Below are 22,383 nucleotides of genomic sequence, written 5' to 3' on the forward strand. Positions count from 1 at the left end.
AAGCCCGGGTCGGGTTAAGCCTCCGACCATTAAAAATAGCCCCGGCTTGCTGTTGACCTATGCAGCCCCGAAAGACAGTTGCAAAACATAATCAAGGCAACCAGCACATCCTGAGACTTGTTCTTTTATAAGCTGTAAACTTGGTGAGCTCTTTCAATTTGGTATGGCTGGAGTTTGATGCCATAAATTTCACCCCAGGCGATCAGCTTGCTTAATAATTCACTATTAGACAGGCCATTAGGCACACCCTTGATCCTGATATTTCTTCTCCTCAATCTGTTTCGAAGATTTATTAACTCAGCTTTCATGTCTGCCATATCTTGGCGAACAGCTTGTAGGTCTTTCTCGTTTTCCTTGCTTCTGGTTTCCGTTGCCACCATACAGTTTATTTATTTATTACAATATTTATATCCCGCCCTTCTCGCCCAACAGGGGACTCAGGGCGGCTTACAATAAAACACACATATAAAAACTGTACAATACACTATAAATCAGTTAAAAATTAACTTACAAATTAACAAATTAACTTACAGTTATCAATTTCTGACATTTTTGTGTGTATTTGAGCTACCTCCGCCACTAAAGTATTTGTGATACTCTAGGCTGTGTGAGCACTGGAAACCAGACACCAAAGCCAATAAACAATCTAATATCTTTATTAAAGAATTGAAGAAATAAAACAAAAATAAGCAGAATATATAGTCCAACAATAGACCTTCTGGGAAAGGTCAAATATAGTCCAGTATTACAAAGTCCAATGTCCAGTATTAGAGTTTAAAGATGATAATCCAATTAACCGAAACACACTCAAACTTCCAAGCAGTTTGAGTGGGGAATAATCCAGGTCTTTTGCAAGAGTCCCAGGAACAGGTCCGAGGCAAGGAGTTCAAGGCAAGGTAAGGAAACAAGGCAAGGCTGAATGTAGTGGATCCAAACGCGGTCCAGTCTTGGCTGGAAGCCGAGGCGCAACGCCCGGTCTACTCGAAAGTAGCGCGCCACAAGGAACTAGAAGCGAAGTTAATCCTCCAACTGACACGTTGACACCGCGCTGGCTAGCCAGCGCGCAGAACTTTAAAGGGACTTCAAATCTCCCTTCAAAACAGGTGTCCAACACTTTTCCCAAGGGCAAAACTGGCTAGAGACAACATCTTCGCCAGATGCGAGCCTCCCTGGAAACTCTCAAGGGAAACGGGTTGGTCAGCGGTTTCTCTGGCTGCTAATCTCGCGCTCCTCCGTAAGTTAGCCTTCTCCGAGCGACTTGATTCCCAAAACTTTTGCAGTTGGCAGATCATAATTTTGTCAATGCCTATTGTTTCCCAAAAAAAGCCCTGAAACCATGGCTATGTGCCCAGGCTTTCGAAGATTAAATGATAAAGACGACCCGGACTGATTTACGGCTACAGCACGAGGATTTTGGAGGAATGGATTTTAATCATATGTTTTATATCTTTTATTGTTTTAATTGTTTTATTGGATTTTCATTGCTGTTTTAATTACAGTAGAGTCTCACTAATCCAAGCTAAATGGGCCGGCAGAAGCTTGGATAAGCGAGTATCTTGGATTATCAGGACTGATCAAGGAAAAGCCTATTAAACATCAAATTAGGTTATGATTTTACAAATTAAGCACCAAAACTTCATGTTATACAACAAATTTGACAGAAAAAGTAGTTCAATACACAGTAATGCTATGTTGTAATTACTGTATTTATGAATTTAGCACCAAAATATCACGATATATTGGAAACATTGACTACAAAAATGGCTTGGATTATCCAGAGGCTTGGATAAGCGAGGCTTGGATTAGTGAGACTCTACTGTATGTGTAGGCATCGAATTGTTGCCAATTTTGTACGCCGCCCTGAGTCCCTTCGGGTGAGAAGGGCGGGATATAAATGTTGGAAATAAATAAATAAATAAATAAATAAAATTATTATTATTATTATTATTATTATTATTATTATTATTATTATTATTATTATTATTATTATATGACACAACAAACAAGATAGACATGCTGGATTTCGTTTCACAAAATCAGAAGTCGAACACTTCCCAAGTGTCTAGGACTGTGTGATGTATTTTCGGATGATGTGCGCAGATCCCAGCAGGGTGGCTTTTTGCAGCTGGCAGATCGTGATTTTGTCAATGTCTATTGTTTCCAAATGCCGGCTGAGATCTTTTGGCACGGCACCCAGTGTGCCAATCACCACCGGGACCACCTGCACTGGTTTCTGCCAGAGTCTTTGAAGTTCGATCTTGAGGTCCTGAGAGCGGCTGAGTTTTTCCTGTTGTTTTTCGTCAATGCGACTGTCACCTGGGATGGCAACATCAATGATCCAAACCTTGTTCTTTTCTACAACTGTGATGTCTGGTGTGTTGTGTTCCAGAACTTTGTCAGTCTGGATTCGGAAGTCCCACAGTATCTTTGCGTGCTCATTTTCCAAGACTTTTGCAGGTTTGTGATCCCACCAGTTCTTTGCTGCTGGGAGGTGGTACTTGAGGCATAAGTTCCAATGAATCATTTGGGCCACATAGTTGTGCCTCTGTTTGTAGTCTGTCTGTGCAATTTTCTTACAGCAGCTGAGGATATGATCAATGGTTTCGTCGGTTTCCTTGCACAGTCTGCATTTTGGGTCATCAGCTGATTTTTCAATCATGGCCTTGATTGCATTTGTCCTGATGTCTTGCTCCTGGGCTGCAAGGATCAGGCCTTCGGTCTCCTTCTTCAGGGTCCCATTCGTGAGCCAGAGCCAGGTCTTCTCCTTATCAGCTTTTCCTTCAATTTTGTCAAGGAACTTTCCATGCAATGTTTTGTTGTGCCAGCTGTCAGCTCTAGTTTGTAGTGCGGTTTTCTTGTACTGGTTTTTTGTCTGCTGTGCTTTGAGGAGTTTCTGATTTTTGACTTCAATCAAAGCAGGTTCTTCACTTTGCTTTCCATCTTCTGCCAGGGCATGTTCTTCTTCTTTGACTGCTTGTTTTACTTGCAAGAGTCCTCTGCCCCCTGACCTTCTAGGCAGATATAGCCGGTCAACAAAACTGCGAGGGTGCAGTGAATGATGAATGGTCATAAGTTTTCTCGTTTTTATTATTATTATTATTATTATTATTATTATTATTATTATTATTATTATGTTTTTCTTGACTAGGGGTTTTCAAAAGTTGGTCTCCACATGCCAAACAGATATGACATCGTTTTTCCTTTCCAACAAGGTTACGATAGTCATCTATTTCCAAAGGGATCTGTGCCCAGAGACTGGGTACAGTTATTTCCAATCATCCAAGCCCTCCCGACAGATGGCCCTCCGGCTCCTGCTTCGAAGAAGGAAGGACTCCGAAGGGCGGGCTGTTTGGGTGTGAAGGGGGCTCACCTGCAGCAGGTGGAAGAGCGGGTACTTCCGTGCCTCCTTGAAGAGGTCGTGCTTGATGCTGAGGAGGGTGGCCTCGCGCAGGCACTCCAGCGTGACGATCATCCCGTTGGGCAGGCAGCAGTCCACCATGATGCGCGGGGGCATGAGGTGGAGGCCCCACAGCTCCCCGGAGGAGGGCCGCGGAGGCATGGCGGCGGCGGGAAGGGGGCCGGACCCCGGCACACTCTTGGCAGACGCGTCTGGATCCGAGGAGGGCGGCTAGGGCATCTTAGGACACACCTGCAGAGAGAGAGAGCGAAAGGATGGGAAGATTAGGATTCACAGCCCAATTGGGGCCGGGCTGTGGCGCAGGCTGGTGAGCAGCCTGCTGCAATAAATCACTCTGACCATGAGGTCATGAGTTCGAGGCCAGCCCGTGGCGGGGCGAGCACCCGTCAATTAAAAAATAAAAAATAGCCCCTGCTTGTTGCTGACCTAGCAACCCGAAAGATAGTTGCATCTATCAAGTAATAATAATAATAATAATAATAATAATACAGTAGAGTCTCACTTATCCAACTTAAACGGGCCAGCAGAATGTTGGATAAGCGAATATGTTGGATAATGAGGAGGCATTAAGGAAAAGCCTATTAAACGTCAAATTAGGTTATGATTTTACAAATGAAGCACCAAAACATCATGTTAGACAACAAATTTGACAGAAAAAGTAGTTCAATGCGCAGTAATGCTATGTAGTATTTACTGTATTTATGAATTTAGCACCAAAATATCATGATATATTGAAAACATTGACCACAAAAATGCGTTGGATAATCCAGAACGTTGGATAAGCGAGTGTTGGATAAGTGAGACTCTACTGTAACTTTATTTTTATACCCCGCCCCATCTCCCCGAAGGGACTCGGGGCAGCTTACATGGGGCCAGGCCCGATAAAACAAGTAGGGCCGGGCTGTGGCACAGCTGGCTAGTAACCAGCTGCAATAAATCACTACTGACCAAGAAGTCATGAGTTCAAAGCCCGGGTCGGGTTAAGCCCCCGACCATTAAATAGCCCGGCTTGCTGTTGACCTATGCAGCCCCGAAAGACAGTTGCATCTGTCAAGTAGGGAAATTTAGGTACGCTTTATGTGGGAGGCTAATTTAACTAATTTACAACATCATAAAACTGCCAGCAAAACACGAGGAAAGGAATGAGGAAGGACAGCCACTAGTGGACGGTGAAGCAACAGCTCCCCCTGTGGCCGGAATCGTGAAGCTGGAAAAATGTTAAATGCCTCTGTGTCTGTCTATATTATACTGTATGTTGTTTGTCTGTTGGCATTGAATGTTTGCCATATATGTGTTCATTGTAATCCGCCCTGAGTCCCCTTCAGGGTGAGAAGGGCGGAATATAAATACTGTAAATAAATAAATAATAAATAAATAAAATAAGGTACCTCTTATAAAAGTGGGGAGGCAAATTTACTAATTTACGACGTTGGAATGAGGAAGTGCCGTCACAGTGGATGATGAAGCAGCTGCTCCCCCCTGTGGCCAGAATCGAACATCCCCTCGGGAGAAGGTTAAATTTATTTATTTATTATTTATTTATTTCCGATATTTCTACCCCGCCCTTCTCCCCGACGGGACTCAGGGCGGCTTACACAACTGGCAGGATCACTACCAGTATATCATAATACAATAAAATAATACAACAATTAAAATAGTAAAACACAATATATAAAAGATTTAACACAGTGCAACACCGAATATATATGGCAGTCAAATTGCCTCTGTGTCTGTCTCGGTTCTATGTGTATATGGGCATTGAATGTTTGCCCTATGTGTGTATAATGTGATCTGCCCAGAGTCCCCTTCGGGGTGAGAAAGAAAGAAGGGCGGAATATAAATACTGTAAATCGATATATATAAAAGAGTGATGGCATCACGGCGACCCACAAAACAACAAAACTACAGGCCCCCCAACCTCGAAATTTGGCAACACAACCCATCATCCACGCCTCTAGGTTGATACAACAAAAAGAAAAGAAAAATAAAGTCCTAATTAGAGAGAGAGAGGAATAATTGCTTTTACCCAATTGCTGCCAGTTAGAAGGCTAAGCTCCTCCAACTTGGTCTCCTAGCAACCCAATAAAAAATAATAAAAAACACTAAAAATTAATACAATAAAATACTATAATAACAGAAAATAACTAAAAATAATACAAGAAAATAATAAAATATAATAAATAAAAATATAACTTACAATAAAATTAATTAAAAAATCGCAAATAACGTCAAATAAAAATTACACAACAATTTTAACCGATACCACCACCACTTTGCCACAGCAACGCGTGGCTGGGCACAGCTAGTAAATAAATAAATGAATTTGCAGGAATCATCACCTGAGGGACCACCAGGGCCAGACAGAGAGACACCAACTCTAGAATTCCCTGCCCTGGTGCATCTACACTACTGAATTAATGCAGTTTGATACCACTTGGACTTCCAGAGAAACCCAGAAGTGGAAGCCGAACTCTGCACCAGGAACAAATTCTTGGATTTGAAAACCTGGATGTTTCAGCTAGCATTTGAGAATGCCTAGTCCCTAGTCATAAATGCCGAGTCCTTAAGTTGCCTGATAATATTTTGTTCTCTGCACTTCATCCAATACCCATGATGTGCTGCTTGCACTTTCCCATGCCTGGCTCTTTTATAGCCTGGTCATGCCCATTGCATTGCTGGCTATTCGTTTTGTTATTGTGATTTTATCTGGATTGTTATACAGTAGAGTCTCACATATCCAAGCTAAACGGGCTGGCAGAACCTTGGATAAGCGAATATCTTGGATAATAAGGAGGGATTAAGGAAAGGCCTATTAAACATCAAATTAGGTTATGATTTTACAAATGAAGCACGAAAGACATCATGTTGTACAACAAATTTGAGAGAAAAAATAGTTCAATACGCAGTAATGTTATGCTGTAATTACTGTATTTACGAATTTAGCACCAAAATATCATGATATATTGAAAACATTGACTACAAAAATGGCTTGGATAATCCAGAAGCTTGGATAAGTGAGGCTTGGATAAGTGAGACTCTACTGTACTTAGTTTCTAACAGACCTCACCACCTCTGAGGATGCCTCCCATAGGTATGGGCAAAACGTCAGGAGAGAATGCTTCTGGAACATGGACATACAGCCCGGAAAACATACATACACTCATACACTCACACAGTGTCTCTTGTCGTTAATGGATCATTTGGTGCCACAATCCCCTCCTTGCTTATTACTGTGTGAGTGTATGAGTTTTTCCATACGTCACAACCTCTGAGGATGCCTGCCATAGATGTGGGCGAAACATCAGGAGAGAATACTTCTGGAACATGGCCACACAGCCCGAAAGACATACAACAACCCTGTGATCCCGGCTATGAAAGCCTTCGACAACACAAATTAGGTTATGATTTTACAAATGAAGCACCAAAACATCATGTTAGACAACAAATTTGATAGAAAAAGTAGTTCAATACACAGTAATGCTATGTGGTAATTACTGTATTTACTAATTTAGCACCAAAATATCATGATATATTGAAAACATTGACTACAAAAATGCGTTGGATAATCCAGAATGCTGGATAAGTGAAACTCTACTGTATTTTATTATGCTTTTATTTTAAAGGTTTGTGTTTTAATGGATTGTTGCATTTATGTTTTGTGGACATTTTGTGTGTAAGCCACGCCGAGTCCCTTTGGGAAGATGTGTTTCAATACAATTTAAGATCCAAAAGCATCCAAACATTAAAAACAGAATTAAACATCATTGGCATTACAGGAGAGTCTCACTTATCCAACACTCGGTTATCCAACGTTCTGGATTATCCAACGCATTTTTGTAGTCAATGTTTTCAATATATCATGATATTTTGGTGCTAAATAGGCAAATACAGTAATTTACTGCATAGCTTTAATGTGTAATGAACTACTTTTTCTGTCAAATTTGTTGTATAACATGATGTTTTGGTGCTTAATTTGTAAAATCATAACCTAATTTGATGTTGAATAGGCTTTTTCTTAATCTCTCCTTCGCTTATCCAATGTTCTGCCGGCCCGTTTATGTTGGATAAGTGAGACTCTACTGTAATTCAAAACATGATTAATATAAGTTAAAATTGAGTTCAGGTTCGAGTTCCATCCCCAAAATATCTCATTATGTCTACGTAAATATTCCAAATTTATCACGAATTCAATGAGTCTCAAGCATTTTGTATAAGAGGGACTTAACCTAGATACAAAAGTACTATTGGTTTGCGGGTAATACAGCTACAGTAGAGTCTCACTTATCCAACATAAACGGGTGAAACGTGAAAATGTTGGATAATAAGGAGGGATTAAGGAAAAGCCTATTAAACATTAAATTACATAATGATTTTACAAATTGAGCACCAAAACATCATGTTTTACAACAAATGGACAGAAAAAGTAGTTCAATACACGGTAACAAAATGTAGTAATTACTGAATTTACGAATTTAGCACCAAACTATTGCAATGTATTGAAAACATTGACTGCAAAAACATTTGACTACTAAAAGGCAGACTCTGTTGGATAATACAGAACGTTGGATAAGTGGAAGTTGGATAAGCGAGACTCTACTGTATTTTTTTTTAAATCCTACACCATCTTGATCTGTGTGAGCAAACATGACAATTACAAGGTGCATTTACACCAGCAAATTAATGCAGTTTAGCACCACTTTATTTGCCATGGCTCAATGTGCTAGGGAATCAATGCAGCCAGAAAACTACAACTCTCTGGATTCCACAGCATTGAGTAAAGGTAGTTTATAGAGGTGTCAGACTGCATTTCATTCTATAATGCACCGTAAACTTTAATGACAAAGCTTGCCACCCACCCCAAAGATGTATATTATTTTTATTATTATTATTTATTACTAATACTACTAATAATAATATTGTTATTGTTGTTCTGGTTGCTATTATTACGGTTGTTATTATTAAACTTGTTACCCTCCCCAAAGATGTATATTATTATTATTATTATTATTATTATTATTATTATTATTAATAATAATAATAATAATAATAAAAATATATTGTTGTTGTTCTAGTTGCTATTATTGTGGTTGTTATAATTAACCTTGTCACCCTCCCCAAAGATGTATATTATTATTATTATTATTATTATTATTATTATTATTATTATTATTAATCATTTTATTGTTGTTGTTGTGGTTGTTATTATTACAGTTATTATTAACCTTGTTACCCTCCCCAAAGATGTATATTATTATTATTATTATTATTATTATTAATAATAATAATAATAATAATAAAATATATTGTTGTTCTAGTTGCTATTATTGTGGTTGTTATAATTAACCTTGTCACCCTCCCCAAAGATGTATATTATTATTATTATTATTATTATTATTATTATTATTATTATTGATCATTTTGTTGTTGTTGTTGTGGTTGTTATTATTACAGTTATTATTAACCTTGTCACCCGCCCCAAAGATGTATATTATTATTATTAATGTAATAATAATAATAATGTTGTTCTGGTTGCTGTTATTACAGTTGTTATTCTTAACCTTGTCACCCTCCCCAAAGATGTGTATTAATAATAATGATAATAATAATAACCCTAACTGGGTGCCGTGCCAAAAGATCTCAGCCGGCATTTGGAAACAATAGACATTGACAAAATTACGATCTGCCAACTGCAAAAGGCCACCCGACTGGGATCTGCACGCATCATCGAAAATACATCACACAGTCCTAGACACTTGGGAAGTGTTCGACTTGTGATTTTGTGATATGAAAGCCAGCATATCTATCTTGTTTGCTGTGTCATAATATAATAATAATAATAATGTTATTATTGTTGTGGTTGCTGTTATTATGGTTGTTATTATTAACCTTGTCACCCCCCCCAAGATGTATATTAATAATAATAATAATAATATTGTTGTTGTTGTTGTTGTGGTTGCTATTATTACAGTTGTTATTATTAACCTTTTCACCCTCCCCAAAGATGTATATTATTATTATTAATAATAATAATATTATTGTTGTTATTGTGGTTGCTGTTATTACGGTTGTTATTATTAACCTTGTCACCCTCCGCAAAGATGTATATTATGATTATTATTATTATTAATCATAATATTATTGTTGGTATTGTGGTGGCTGTTATTACGGTTGTTATTAATAACCTTGTCAACCTCCCCAAAGATGTATATTATTATTATTATTATTATTAATAATAATAATAATAATATTGTTGTTGTGGTCGCTATTATTACGGTTGTTATTAATAACCTTGTCACCCTCCTCAAAGATGTATATTATTAATAATAATAATAATAATATTGTTTTTGTTGTTGTTGTGGTTGCTATGATTACGGTTGTTATTATTAACCTTGTCACCCTCCCCAAAGATATATATTATTATTATTAATAATAATAATAATAATATTGTTGTTGTGGTTGATGTTATTACAGTTGTTATTATTAACCTTTTCACCCTCCCCAAAGATGTATATTATTATTATTATCATTATTATTGTATGACACAGCAAACAAGATAGATATGCTGGATTTCGTATCACAAAATCACAAGTGGAACACTTCCCAAGTGTCTAGGACTGTGTGATGTATTTTCGGATGATGCGCGCAGATCCCAGTAGGGTGGCCTTTTGCAGTTATTATTATTATTATTATTATTATTATTATTATTATTATTATTATTATTATTATTTATGACACAGCAAACAAGACAGATATGCTGGATTTCATATCAGAAAATCACAAGTCGAACACTTCCCAAGTGTCTAGGACTGTGTGATGTATTTTCGGATGATGCGCGCAGATCCCAGTAGGGTGGCCTTTTGCAGTTATTATTATTATCATTATCATTATAATTATCATCATCATCATCATCATCATCATCATCATCATTTAATTACTTATTAATCGCCCTCCATCCAAGATGCTCTAGGCGATTTACAAGATAAAATTGATTATTATTATTATTATTATTATTATTATTATTATTATTATTTTGCAGTTATTATTTTATTGTATGACACAGCAAACAAGATAGATATGCTGGATTTCATATCAGAAAACCACAAGTCGAACACTTCCCAAGTGTCTAGGACTGTGTGATATATTTTCGGATGATGCGTGCAGATCCCACCAGGGTGGCCTTTTGCAGTTATTATTATTATTATTATTATTATTATTATTATTATTATTATTATTATTATTAATGACACAGCAAACAAGATAGATATGCTGGATTTCGTTTCACAAAATCACAAGTCGAACACTTCCCAAGTGTCTAGGACTGTGTGATGTATTTTCGGATGATGCGCACAGATCCCAGTAGGGTGGCCTTTTGCAGTTATTATAATTATCATCATCATCATCATCATTTAATTACTTATTAATCGCCCTCCATCCAAGATGCTCTAGGCAATTTACAAGATATTATTATTATTATTATTATTATTATTATTATTATTATTATTATTATTATTGTGGTTGCTATTATTAACCTGCTTTATTCTCTTGATCGAGACCCACAGTGACTATCTCTTACACACATAGGCAACGATCACACTCGAGAATATTTTCAAACCACATCCAAATCTGCTTACTCAGGAGTAACAGGTGGACCGTGAGTGCGTTGAAGCAGCCGCGATGTCTGTCTCTTGTGTTTGTGTGTCAATCAAGGCTGGTTCTGTGGGACGGATCCAGGGTTTCTTTTAAGAAGAAGGCCTCCTGGCCCTTGCCGTCCTTCTCCTTCGCCAGCGGATCATTCTCTCTTTTCTGTCTCTTATCACAGTCCAAAAACTCTGGCAAAAACAAACGGTGATGGTGACAACAATTGAAACGAATATTGCACTATAGAGCAGGCATGGGCAAACTTGATCTGTTCAGGTGTTTTGGACTGCAACTCCCACCATTCCTAACAGCCTCAGGCCCCTTCCTTTTGCCCCTCAGCCGCTTAAGCAGTTTTGGACTGCAACTCCCATGGACATTTGTAAAGTGTGCCCCATTATCGGATTATATTTCCTGGTGTAAACCACGGTGTTTTGGACTGCAACTCCCATGGACATTTGTAAAGTGTGCCCCATTATCGGATTATATTTCCTGGTGTAAACCACGGTGTTTTGGACTGCAACTCCCATGGACATTTGTAAAGTGTGCCCCATTATCGGATTATATTTCCTGGTGTAAACCATGGTGTTTTGGACTTCAACTCCCACCATTCCTAACAGCCTCAGGCCCCTTCCTTTTGCCCCTCAGCCGCTTAAGCAGTTTTGGACTGCAACTCCCATAGACATTTGTAAAGTGTGCCCCATTATCGGATTATATTTCCTGGTGTAAACCATGGTGTTTTGGACTGCAACCCCCATGGACATTTGTAAAGTGTGCCCCATTATCGGATTATATTTCCTGGTGTAAACCATGGTGTTTTGGACTTCAACTCCCACCATTCCTAACAGCCTCAGGCCCTTTCCTTTTGCCCCTCAGCCGCTTAAGCGGCCGAGGGGCAAAAGGAAGGGGCCTGAGGCTGTTAGGAATGGTGGGAGTTGCAGTCCAAAACACCTGAACGGATCAAGTTTGCCCAGGTGTCAAAGGCATGACTTCATGAGTTCTTGGTTGGGCCATTGATATAATGAAAGAAAGGAAAAAGCATGAAAAAGGAAGATTCGACTGCGTTGCTGTGAGTTTTTCATGCTGTACAGCCATGTTCCGGAAGCATTCTCTCCTGACATTTCGCCCACACCTATGGCAGGCATCCTCTGAGGTTGTGAAGTCTGTTGAAAACCAGGCAAGTGGGGTTCTAGTTTTATATATCTGTGGAATAATGTCCAGGTTGGGAGAAAGAACGCTTGCCTGCTGAATGTTGCATTAGCATTGAATGTCCTCGCAGCTTCAAAGCCTGGCTGCTTCCTGCCTGGGGGACTCCTTTGTCCCATCATGCATCAGTCCCAATTCTCTCTACCATCCTGGTGGCCTGGTATTATTATTATTTATTATTATTATTATTATTATTATTATTATTATTATTATTATTATTATTATGTATAGCAACAAGTTGTTTCCTGCCTCTTCTAACAGTACAGTAGAGTCTCACTTATCCAACATTCGCATATCCAACGTTCTGGATTATCCAACGCATTTTTGTAGTCAATGTTTTCAATATATCGTGATATTTTGGTGCTAAATTAATAAATACAGTCATTACTACATAGCATTACTGCGTATTGAACTACTTTTTCTGTCAATTTTGTTGTATAACATGATGTTTTGGTGCTTAATTTGTAAAATCATCACCTAATTTGATGTTTAATAGACTTTTCCTTGATCCCTCCTTATTATCCAACATATTTGCTTATCCAACGTTCTGCCGGCCTGTTTATGTTGGATAAGTGAGACTCCACTGTATACCCGCAATGAACCCGCAACCTCTCAGTTCCTTGCCCATTACATTAAGCTATAACATTGTATTGTTTTTAAATCGCATTGTTTTAGTTGATTGTATGCATTGTATGCTATGTTGTTATATCCTCACTGTAAGCCGCCCCGAGTCCCCGTGGGGAGATGGTGGCAGGGTATAAAGTTGTTATTATTATTATTATTATTATTATTATTATTATTATTATTTGTTGGGAGGTGTTAGCTGGCCTTGATTGATTCATGCCTGCAATTCCCCTGTTTTCAGAGTGTTGATCTTTATTTGTTGTCCTGGGAGACTGGTATCGAGATTTATTTATTTATTTATTTACATCATTTATATTCCGCCCTTCTTTCTCACCCCGAAGGGGACTCAGGGCGGATCACATTACACATATTAGGCAAACATTCAATGCCTTTTTAACACAGGACAAAGACAAACAAACATAGCTCCGAGCGGGCCTCGAACTTATGACCTCCTTGTCAGTGACTCATTGCTCTCCCGTCTGCGCCACAGCCCCGGGCAGATGTGGTTCATTTTCCTGGTTTCCTCCTTTCTGTTGAGATTGTCCACATGCTTGTGGGTTTCAGTGGCTTCTCTGTGTCGTCTGACATGGTGGTTGTGAGAGTGGTCAAACATTTCTGTGTCCTCAAACAATACGCTGTGTCCAAGTTGGTTCATGAAGTGCTCTGCTATGTCTGTGGTTGAGTCAGTCTGCAGAGCCTTTCATGTTCCTTGACTCATGTTTGGACAATGCTGCATGTGGTGGTCCCTATGTAGACTTGTCCACATCTGCATGTTGTATGGTAGACTCCTGGAGAGTTAAGAAGATCCCTCTTGTCCTCTGCTGACCATAGCATGTGTTGGATTTTCTTTGTGGGTCTGTAGATAGTTAGTACGTTGTGTTGTCTTCATCAGCTTCCCTATGTGGTCAGTGGTTCCCTTGATGCCTGGTAAGAACCCTTTTCCTCTGGGTGGATCTTTATCTTCATTCTCGTGTCTTGTTTTTGGTCTTCTGATGTCCATGGTGGAGTCTCCATTGACCTGTAGAGCCCAGTTTAGGTGGTTCCGTTCCCCTTGGAAGAGGTGGGTTTCTCAGATTTATTTTGCATGGTCTACCAGGGTTTTGATTATGCTTCTTATTTGTCTTGGGTGATGGTTGGAATTCTTATATAAGTATCTATCCATGCGTATATCCTGTTTCCCCGAAAATAAGACAGTGTCTTATATTAATTTTTCCTCCCAAAGATGCACTAGGTCTTATTTTCAGGGGATGTCTTATTTTTCGATGAAGAATTCACATTTATAGTTGAACAAAAAATGAACCTTTATTATATAATAAAGGTTCATTTTTTTGTTCAACTATAAATGTGAACATTAGTTGTCATCACAAACCAGATGACCAGACAAACTGTGAATCTTATCAGGAATTTCTTGTTACTACCATTATTTTATTGTACAAACATCTATAATATGTACATTTACTGATCCTGCATGTTCTGGTGTTCTATTTGGCGGGCATGCTTCCAAACAAAAACTTTACTAGGTCTTACTTTCGGGGGAGGCCTTATATTTAGCAATTCAGCAAAACCTCTACTAGGTCTTATTTTCCGGGGATGTCTTATTTTCGGGGAAACAGGGTAGGTTTTGTGTAAACCATGTGGCCCAATTGTTGATTGGGTTTGCGAATGATGAGGACATCTAGAAACAGCAGTTTTCCTTCCTTTTCTTTTTCCATGGTGAATTGGATGTTTGGGTGGATGCTGTCGAGGTGGTCCAGGAACTTCCTGAGTTCTTCTTCTCCATGGCTCCAAATGGTGAAGGTGTCATCCACAAATCCAAACCATATACAGTAGAGTCTCACTTATCCAAGCCTCACTTGTCCAAGTTTCTGGATTATCCAAGCCATTTTTGTAGTCAATGTTTTCAATACATCGTGATATTTTGGTGCTAAATTCGTAAATACAGTAATTACAACATAACATTACTGCGTATTGAACTGCTTTTTCTGTCAAATGTGTTGTCTAACATGACGTTTTGGTGCTTAATTTGTAAAATCATAACCTAATTTGATGTTTAATAGTCCTTTTCTTAATCCCTCCTTATTATCCAAGATATTCACTTATCCAAGCTTCTGCCGACCCGTTTAGCTTGGATAAGTGAGACTCTATTGTAGTTGGCTTTTTTTTGTTGTTGCTTCCACGGCTTATTTCTCAAAGTGTTCCATGTAGAAATTTGCTATGACCAGGCAACAGACAAGAGTTCTTCCACCCTAGACATCTTACTTACTTAGGCGATCCCTCGACGTTCGAGGACGATGGTCTTCCAACCTTGGTATCTTGGGCGTGTGTTCTTAGGTGACTGAAGAGACCGATTCTTGACCCGCATATTCTCCCGCAGTGAGGACATCGGTTTCCAGGTGGAAGGCGGTCCCGGTCGGGGTTAGCTTGACGCTCCTTCCTCTTGGCACGTTTCTCCCTTAAGCCCTCCGTTCGTGCCTCTTCAAACTCCGCAGCACTGCTGGTCACAGCTGACCTCCAATTAGAGCGCTCAAGGGCCAGGGCTTCCCAGTTCTCAGTGTCTATGCCACAGTTTTTAAGGTTGGCTTTGAGCCCATCTTTAAATCTCTTTTCCTGCCCTCCAACATTCCGTTTCCCATTCTTGAGTTCAGAGTAGAGGAGCTGCTTTGGGAGACGGTGATCGGGCATTCGGACAACGTGGCCAGTCCAACGGAGTTGATGGCGTAAGAGCATCGCTTCAATGCTGGTGGTCTTTGCTTCCTCAAGCACGCTGACATTTGTCCGCCTGTCTTCCCAAGAGATTTGCAGGATTTTCCTGAGACAACGCTGATGGAAACGCTCCAGGAGTTTGGTGTGACGTCTGTACACAGTCCACGTTTCGCAGGCATAGAGCAGGGTTGGGAGGACAATGGCTTTATAAACAAGCACCTTGGTCTCTCTACGGATGTCCCGGTCATCGAACACTCTCTGCTTCATACGGAAAAATGCTGCACTCGCAGAGCTCAGGCGGTGTTGTATTTCAGTGTCGATGTTGACTTTTGTGGAGAGGTGGCTACCAAGGTAGCGGAAATGGTCAACATTTTCTAATGTTGCACCGTTAAGCTGTATTCCTGGCTTTGCAGAGGGATTAGCTGGTGCCTGTTGGAAGAGCACTTTGGTTTTCTCGATGTTCAGTGAGAGGCCGAGCTTCTCGTATGCTTCTGCGAAGGTGTTTAGAGTGGCTTGTAGGTCTTCTTCTGAACGCGCACAGACTACGTTGTCATCAGCATATTGGAGTTCTATAACAGATGTTGTGGTGACCTTGGTTTTGGCTCTCAGTCTGCTGAGGTTAAATAGCTTGCCATCTGTCCGATAGATGATTTCCACTCCGGTGGGAAGCTTCCCATCAACAAGGTGAAGTATCATAGCGATGAAGATGGAAAATAAGGTGGGGGCAATAACACATCCCTGCTTGACACCTGATTCAACCTTAAATGGGTCACTTTGGGAGCCGTTGCTGTCCAAGACTGTTGCCATCATGTCATCATGGAGGAGCCGCAGGATGTTCACAAATTTGTCAGGGCACCCGATTTTTTGGAGGATGGTCCAGAGAGCGCTGCGATTCACTGTGTCGAATGCCTTTGCAAGGTCAATGAATGCCATGTACAGAGGTTGGTTTTGTTCCCTGCATTTTTCTTGGAGCTGTCGAGCAGTGAAGATCATGTCCACTGTTCCTCTGGAGGGGCGGAAGCCATTCTGGGATTCTGGGAGGGTGTCTTCTGAGACAGGGAGAAGGCGGTTTGCAAGGATTCTTGCGAGGATTTTCCCGGCGGAGGTTAGAAGGGAGATACCACGATAGTTCCCGCAGTCTGTTCTGTCCCCTTTCTTGAAAAGGGTGATGATGGTGGCATCCTTGAAGTCTGCTGGGATTTTCTCGGTCATCCACACCTTTTCAATAAGCTGGTGGAGTTGTTGCATCAGCTCAGGTCCACCCTCTTTGAAGATTTCAGCGGGAATCCCATCAGGTCCGCTAGCTTTGTTGTTTTTTTGTTGGCTGATGGCATTGCTGACTTCTTCCAAACTAGGCAGTGCTGCAAGCTCATCCCTGGTTTGTTGTTGCGGGATTTGTGAGAGGGTCTCTTCGGCCACATTGGAGCTGCGATTCAGCAGGTTCTGGTAGTGCTCTTTCCAACGTAGTGCAATTGATGTTTTGTCCTTCAGAATTTTGGTTCCATCTGATGAGCGTAGGGGCTGTATGCCATGGTTTCTTGGTCCATAAATGATCTTTGTGGCTTTGAAAAATCCCTGAGCGTCATGGGTATCTGCAAGGTGTTGGATTTCTTCAGCCTTCTTTGTCCACCAGATGTTCTTGAGTTCTCTGGTCCTTCTTTGGACCTCGGCTTTTGCACTGGCATAGATCTTTTTCTTGGCAGCACAGTTGGTGTCTCTCTGCCATGTTTGGAAGGCTTTCCTTTTGTTATCAATCAGCTGTTGGATCTCTTTGTCGTTATCATCAAACCAGTCTTGATGTTTCTTAGTTAGGTATCCAATGCTTTCTTCGCAGGCTGTGATGATGGAGGTCTTCAGTTTGTTCCAATGTTCCTCAACATTTTCGGGGTGTTCTGTGGGTAGATGATCTTTGAGTGTTGTTTGGAGAAGGGCTCGTTTGGAGGGCACCTGAAGGGCTTGGGTGTTCATTTTTCGCCTTGTTTTCCTTCCTTGGAGTCTGCGTTTGGGGACGATCTTGATAGCCGTCGTGGATCGGATTAGCCTGTGGTCTGTCCAGCAGTCATCAGTACCTGTCATGGCTCTTGTGAGAAGCACATCGCGGCGGTCTCTGGCACGTGTGATAACATAGTCCAGGAGGTGCCAATGCTTTGACCGAGGGTGCTTCCATGATGTCTTGAGCTTGTTTTTCTGGCGGAAGAGCGTGTTGGTGATGACAAGGTTGTGCTCTCCGCATTTGGTGAGAAGCAAGATGCCATTCGAGTTGCTGTTTCCGACCCCGTCTTTTCCTATGATCCCTGGCCACAGGTCAGAGTCCCTTCCGACTCTTGCGTTAAAGTCCCCCAGGAGGATGATTTTGTCCTCCTTAGGTATCTCCGATAGGATGGTATCCAGCTGACAGTAAAATTTTTCCTTGATGTCTTCGTCAGCATCTAGAGTTGGTGCATAGGCGCATATGATGGTTGCCTGTTGGTTTTTGGCAAGGTTAATTCGGAGGGTTGAAAGTCGTTCGTTGATGCCAGTGGGTGCTTCAGTCAGGTGCTTCACCAGGTCGTTTCTGATAGCAAAGCCAACTCCGTGTATTCTTCTTCGCTCTTCTTCAGGTAGTCCCTTCCAGAAGAAGGTGTAGCCTCCCTTTTCTTCCTTCAGCTGCCCCTCTCCTGCTCTCCGGGTCTCCTGAAGGGCTGCTATGTCGATCTTGAAGCGTCCCAGCTCTCTTGCAATGAGAGCAGTCCTGCGTTCGGGGCGCTCGCTGTCAGTGTTATCTAACAATGTCCGTACGTTCCATGTTCCAAAGTTCATTTTTCTTTTTTGGCCGCAGAGTGGTGACCCCTCTGGACGCGGCAGTCCAGTCAGGGTAGGAGAGGCAGACTATGTTTAGGGCACCTTTTCTAGCCCCTTCCCCGTGTGGGGTGAGCAGAGCGGATCCTAAAAAGGGCTGCTCAGTCATGGATACAGCTGCCGGACTACTCAACTGCCTCGGTCCTTGAGGTAGAACGACTGAGTCCATATCCACCGCCCATGTGCCAGTCTGTGACTAGGGGCTTCCAGATTTCACAGTCCTGCCCCCGTCGCCACTCGCTGATCGCCATGGGACTTTTGTAGGTTTGTTTTTATTTTTGTTGGAAGACGCCTGTGCGTGATTTTTTTTAATGTGTGGAGGTCGGTGCACGGCCGGTCAACACACAGTCTTCACAGAGTGAGGTTCCAGCAGTGGTGTGGTTAACACAACGACAGTGGCTTCTCAGTCTGTTGCAGCCTTCTTCCGCCTTCACAGCCGTTGTAACATGTACCATGTTATCCTCCGCCTGCTCCGCCGTTGAGGTCTTTGGGTCTTCGGATTGTGCTTGGTCTGGAACCTCCCCTGCGGCCACTCCTGGGAGTGCATCACTCCAGTGCCCACAGGTTCATCGGAACACGCATCATTCCACATCATTCCACAGACATACAGTAGAATCTCACTTATCCAAGCTAAACGGGCCGGCAGAACCTTGGATAAGCGAATATCTTGGAAAATAAGGAGGGATTAAGGAAAGGCCTATTAAACATCAAATTAGGTTATGATTTTACAAATGAATCACGAAAGACATCATGTTGTACATCAAATTTGGTGGAAAAAGTAGTTCAATATGCAGTAATGTTATGCTGTAATTACTGTATTTACGAATTTAGCACCAAAATATCATGATATATTGAAAACATTGACTACAAAAATGGCTTGGATTATCCAGAAGCTTGGATAAGTGAGGCTTGGATAAGTGAGACTCTACTGTACTGTATTTACGAATTTAGCACCAAAATATCATGATATATTGAAAACATTGACTACAAAAATGGCTTGGATTATCCAGAAGCTTGGATAAGTGAGGCTTGGATAAGTGAGACTCTACTGTACTTAGTTTCTAACAGACCTCACCACCTCTGAGGATGCCTGCCATAGGTATGGGCAAAACGTCAGGAGAGAATGCTTCTGGAACATGGACATACAGCCCGGAAAACTCTCAGCAAGCCAGTGATTCCGGCCATGAAAGTCTTTGACAAGACATCAAAGATTTGACTATTGGGGGGGGGGGGCAGTAGTGAGAAGATATATGGCCTCCTCAAAATGAAAAACATCTCAATACGTATGTGAAGCAGCACTTTGCTCCACAAGGAAGAATATAAGAGATTCTATAAAGACAGGGGAGGGATGGATGGATGGATGGAAGGAAGGGAAAAAAAGAAGGAAGGGAAGGAAGGGAATGAAGGAAAGGAAAGAAGGAAGAAAAGAAGGAAGGAAGGAAGGAAAGAAAAGAATAAAAGAGGGAAGGAAAGAAGGAAGGAAAGAAGGAAGAAAAAAATAAAAGAAAGAAAGAAGGGAAGAAGGAAAGAAAAGAAGGAAGGAAGGAAGGAAGGAAGGAAGGAAGGAAAAATAAAAGAAAGAAGGAAAGAAGGAAGGAAAGAAGGAAGAAAAAAATAAAAGAAAGAAAGAAGGGAAGAAGGGAAGAAAAGAAGGAAGGAAGGAAGGAAGGAAAAATAAAAGAAAGAAGGAAGGAAAAGAATAAAAGAAAGGAAGGAAGGAAGGGAATAAAAGAAGGAAGGAAAGAAGGAAGAAAGGAAGGAAGGAAAAGAATAAAAGAAGGAAGGAAGGGAATAAAAGAAGGACAGAAAGAAGGAAGAAAAAAAGAAAAGAAGGAAGGAAGGAAGGAAGGAAGGAAGGAAGGAGAAGAATAAGAGAAGGAAGGAAGAAAAAGAATAAAAGAAGGAAGGAAGGAAGGAAGGAAGGAAGGAAGGAAGGAAGCGAATAAAAGAAAGAAGGAAGGGAAGGAAGGGAAGGAAAGAAGGAAGAAAAGAAGGAAGGGAATGAAGGGAAGGGAAGGGAAGAAAGGAAGGAAGGAAGGAAGGAAGGAAGGAAGGAAGGAAGGAAAGGAAAGAACTAAGGAAGGAGGTAAACTGATTGCTGGGAGAAGAGGAGATATAAATACTGCCTTCCAAAGAGCCCAAAACATCTTAATATGTATCTGACACATCATCTTGCTTCACAATTATGATTAAAGAGATTCTATGAAGACAGGAAAAGGAAGAAAGGAAGGAAAAAAGGAAGGAAAGGAGGAAGGAAGGAAAAAAGGAAGGAAGGAAAAAAGGAAGGAAGGAAAAAAGGAAGGAAGGAAAAAAGGAAGGAAGGAAGGAAGGAAGGAAGGAAAAAAGGAAGGAAAGAGGGTAAAAAGGAAGGAAGGAAGGAAGGAAGGAAGGAAGGAAGGAAGGAAGGAAGGAAGGAAAAAAAGAAGGAAGGAAGGAAAAAACGAAGGAAAAAATGAAGGAAGGAAAAAAGGAAGGAAAGGAGGAAGGAAAAAAGGAAGGAAGGAAGGAAGGAAAAAACGAAGGAAAAAAGGAAGGAAGGAAGGAAGGAAGGAAGGAAAAAAGGAAGGAAGGAAGGAAGGAAAGAAAGAAAGGAAAGAAAGAAAGGAAAGGAGGAAGGAAGGAAAAAAGGAAGGAAAGGAGGAAGGAAGGAAGGAAAAAAGGAAGGAAAAAAGGAAGGAAGGAAAGAAAGAAAGAAAAAAGGAAGGAAAGGAGGAAGATGATTGTTGTTTGCAGGGACACACACACACACAAACGCTGCCCTCCCAAATATCCAAAACATCCAAAACCTGCATTTTGCTCTGTAATAATTACAATTTTATTTTTATTTTTTTTAAAAAAAAGAAGGACTATAAAGGCAGGAAAAGATGAAGATGTCTAACGGCAAAACAAAAAAAAAAGAGAGAGAGAAGACGCGCTCGGCCTTTTTCCGCAGGATCCAAAACCATGTCAATAACATCTTTGGGAAGCAGCAGCAGCAGCAGCAGCAGCAGCACTCTCTCCTGACGTTTCGCCCACCTCTAGGGCAGGCATCCTCAGCCTCAGGCCTTTTCCTTTTCCCCCCCTCAGCCGCGTACGCGGCTGAGGGGGGGAAAAGGAAAAGGCCTGAGGCTGAGGATGCCTGCCCTAGAGGTGGGCGAAACGTCAGGAGAGAGTGCTGCTGCCTCTGGAACATGGCCCTAGATACAAACCCTGTGATCCCTGGAAGAGCAAATTAAAGGGAAGGGAAGGGGATGATGTTTATTTTATGATGGATGCCTTTGACGCATGCCTCGGAAATGCTGCATCCTTCCCTGGCCAAGAGGACAAATAAATAAACGATGGAGACCCCAAAAAAACCCCCCCCCCAAAAAAAAACCAAACCCCAAAGAAAAGGGATTGGGAAACAAAAGGCGGCTTTGCTTACATCATGCCTCCCGGTCTGGATCCCGGTGTTTTGGCAAGAGCTGCTCTCCTCCTTCTTTCTTCTCCTTCTTCTTCTTCTATGGGTGGGTTTTTTCCCCCCTTCAAAATGGAGCAAAAGAGGGGTCTCTTCCAGCCTAAGAAAGGGAGGAAAAAGAGAGCTTTTCTTTCCCAGCCTGCCAGCCCAGAGACACAGACACAGAGAGAGAGAGTATCCGGCATCGGGAAGCACGGATTTCCGTTGGGTCCTGGATTTCTCCAGCTGGGAGGGAGGGAAGAAAGGAAGGAAGGAAGGAAGGAAGGAAGGAAGAAAGGAAGGAAGGGGAGGGGAAAAGAGGGATATTTTCTCTCTCTTGCAGCTGCCCGAAGCACAGCAACGACACAAGACCACCACCACCCCCCAAAAAAAACTACACCCATTCCAATTGGAATTGGAATTATTTATTTTTTCCTGGGGACTACAAGAAAAGGTGGGAAAGCACAATGGGATATGCTTCATTCCCTTGAAATTCTCCTGCCGTGCCCAGTTCCCATCATCCCCAGCCTGGCCGGTGTCATCC

The 22,383-nt window shown here is 41.3% G+C and overlaps 1 protein-coding gene across 2 annotated transcripts in view; it reads right to left on the minus strand.

Moving 5' to 3' along the window:
- The window catches only part of LOC100567364 (phosphatidylinositol 4,5-bisphosphate 3-kinase catalytic subunit alpha isoform), an 80,818-nt gene extending 58,647 nt beyond the window's left edge, over nucleotides 1-22,171 (minus strand). Inside the window, exons 1-3 of one of the 2 annotated variants that reach the window (XM_062957441.1) lie at nucleotides 21,828-22,171; nucleotides 11,050-11,247; nucleotides 3,371-3,649 (exon numbers count right to left, since the gene is read on the minus strand). In XM_062957441.1, coding sequence (XP_062813511.1) covers nucleotides 3,371-3,559 — 189 coding nt within the window. In that variant the 5' untranslated portion in view covers nucleotides 3,560-3,649; nucleotides 11,050-11,247; nucleotides 21,828-22,171. The remainder of the gene's footprint in view (nucleotides 1-3,370; nucleotides 3,650-11,049; nucleotides 11,248-21,827) is intronic. The other variant, XM_062957440.1, reaches the window with a different exon arrangement.
- Nucleotides 22,172-22,383: the final 212 nt, after the last annotated feature.

This window comes from Anolis carolinensis, chromosome 6 (assembly GCF_035594765.1).
Source record: "Anolis carolinensis isolate JA03-04 chromosome 6, rAnoCar3.1.pri, whole genome shotgun sequence".
In the NCBI taxonomy this organism is placed as follows: Eukaryota; Metazoa; Chordata; class Lepidosauria; order Squamata; family Dactyloidae; genus Anolis; species Anolis carolinensis.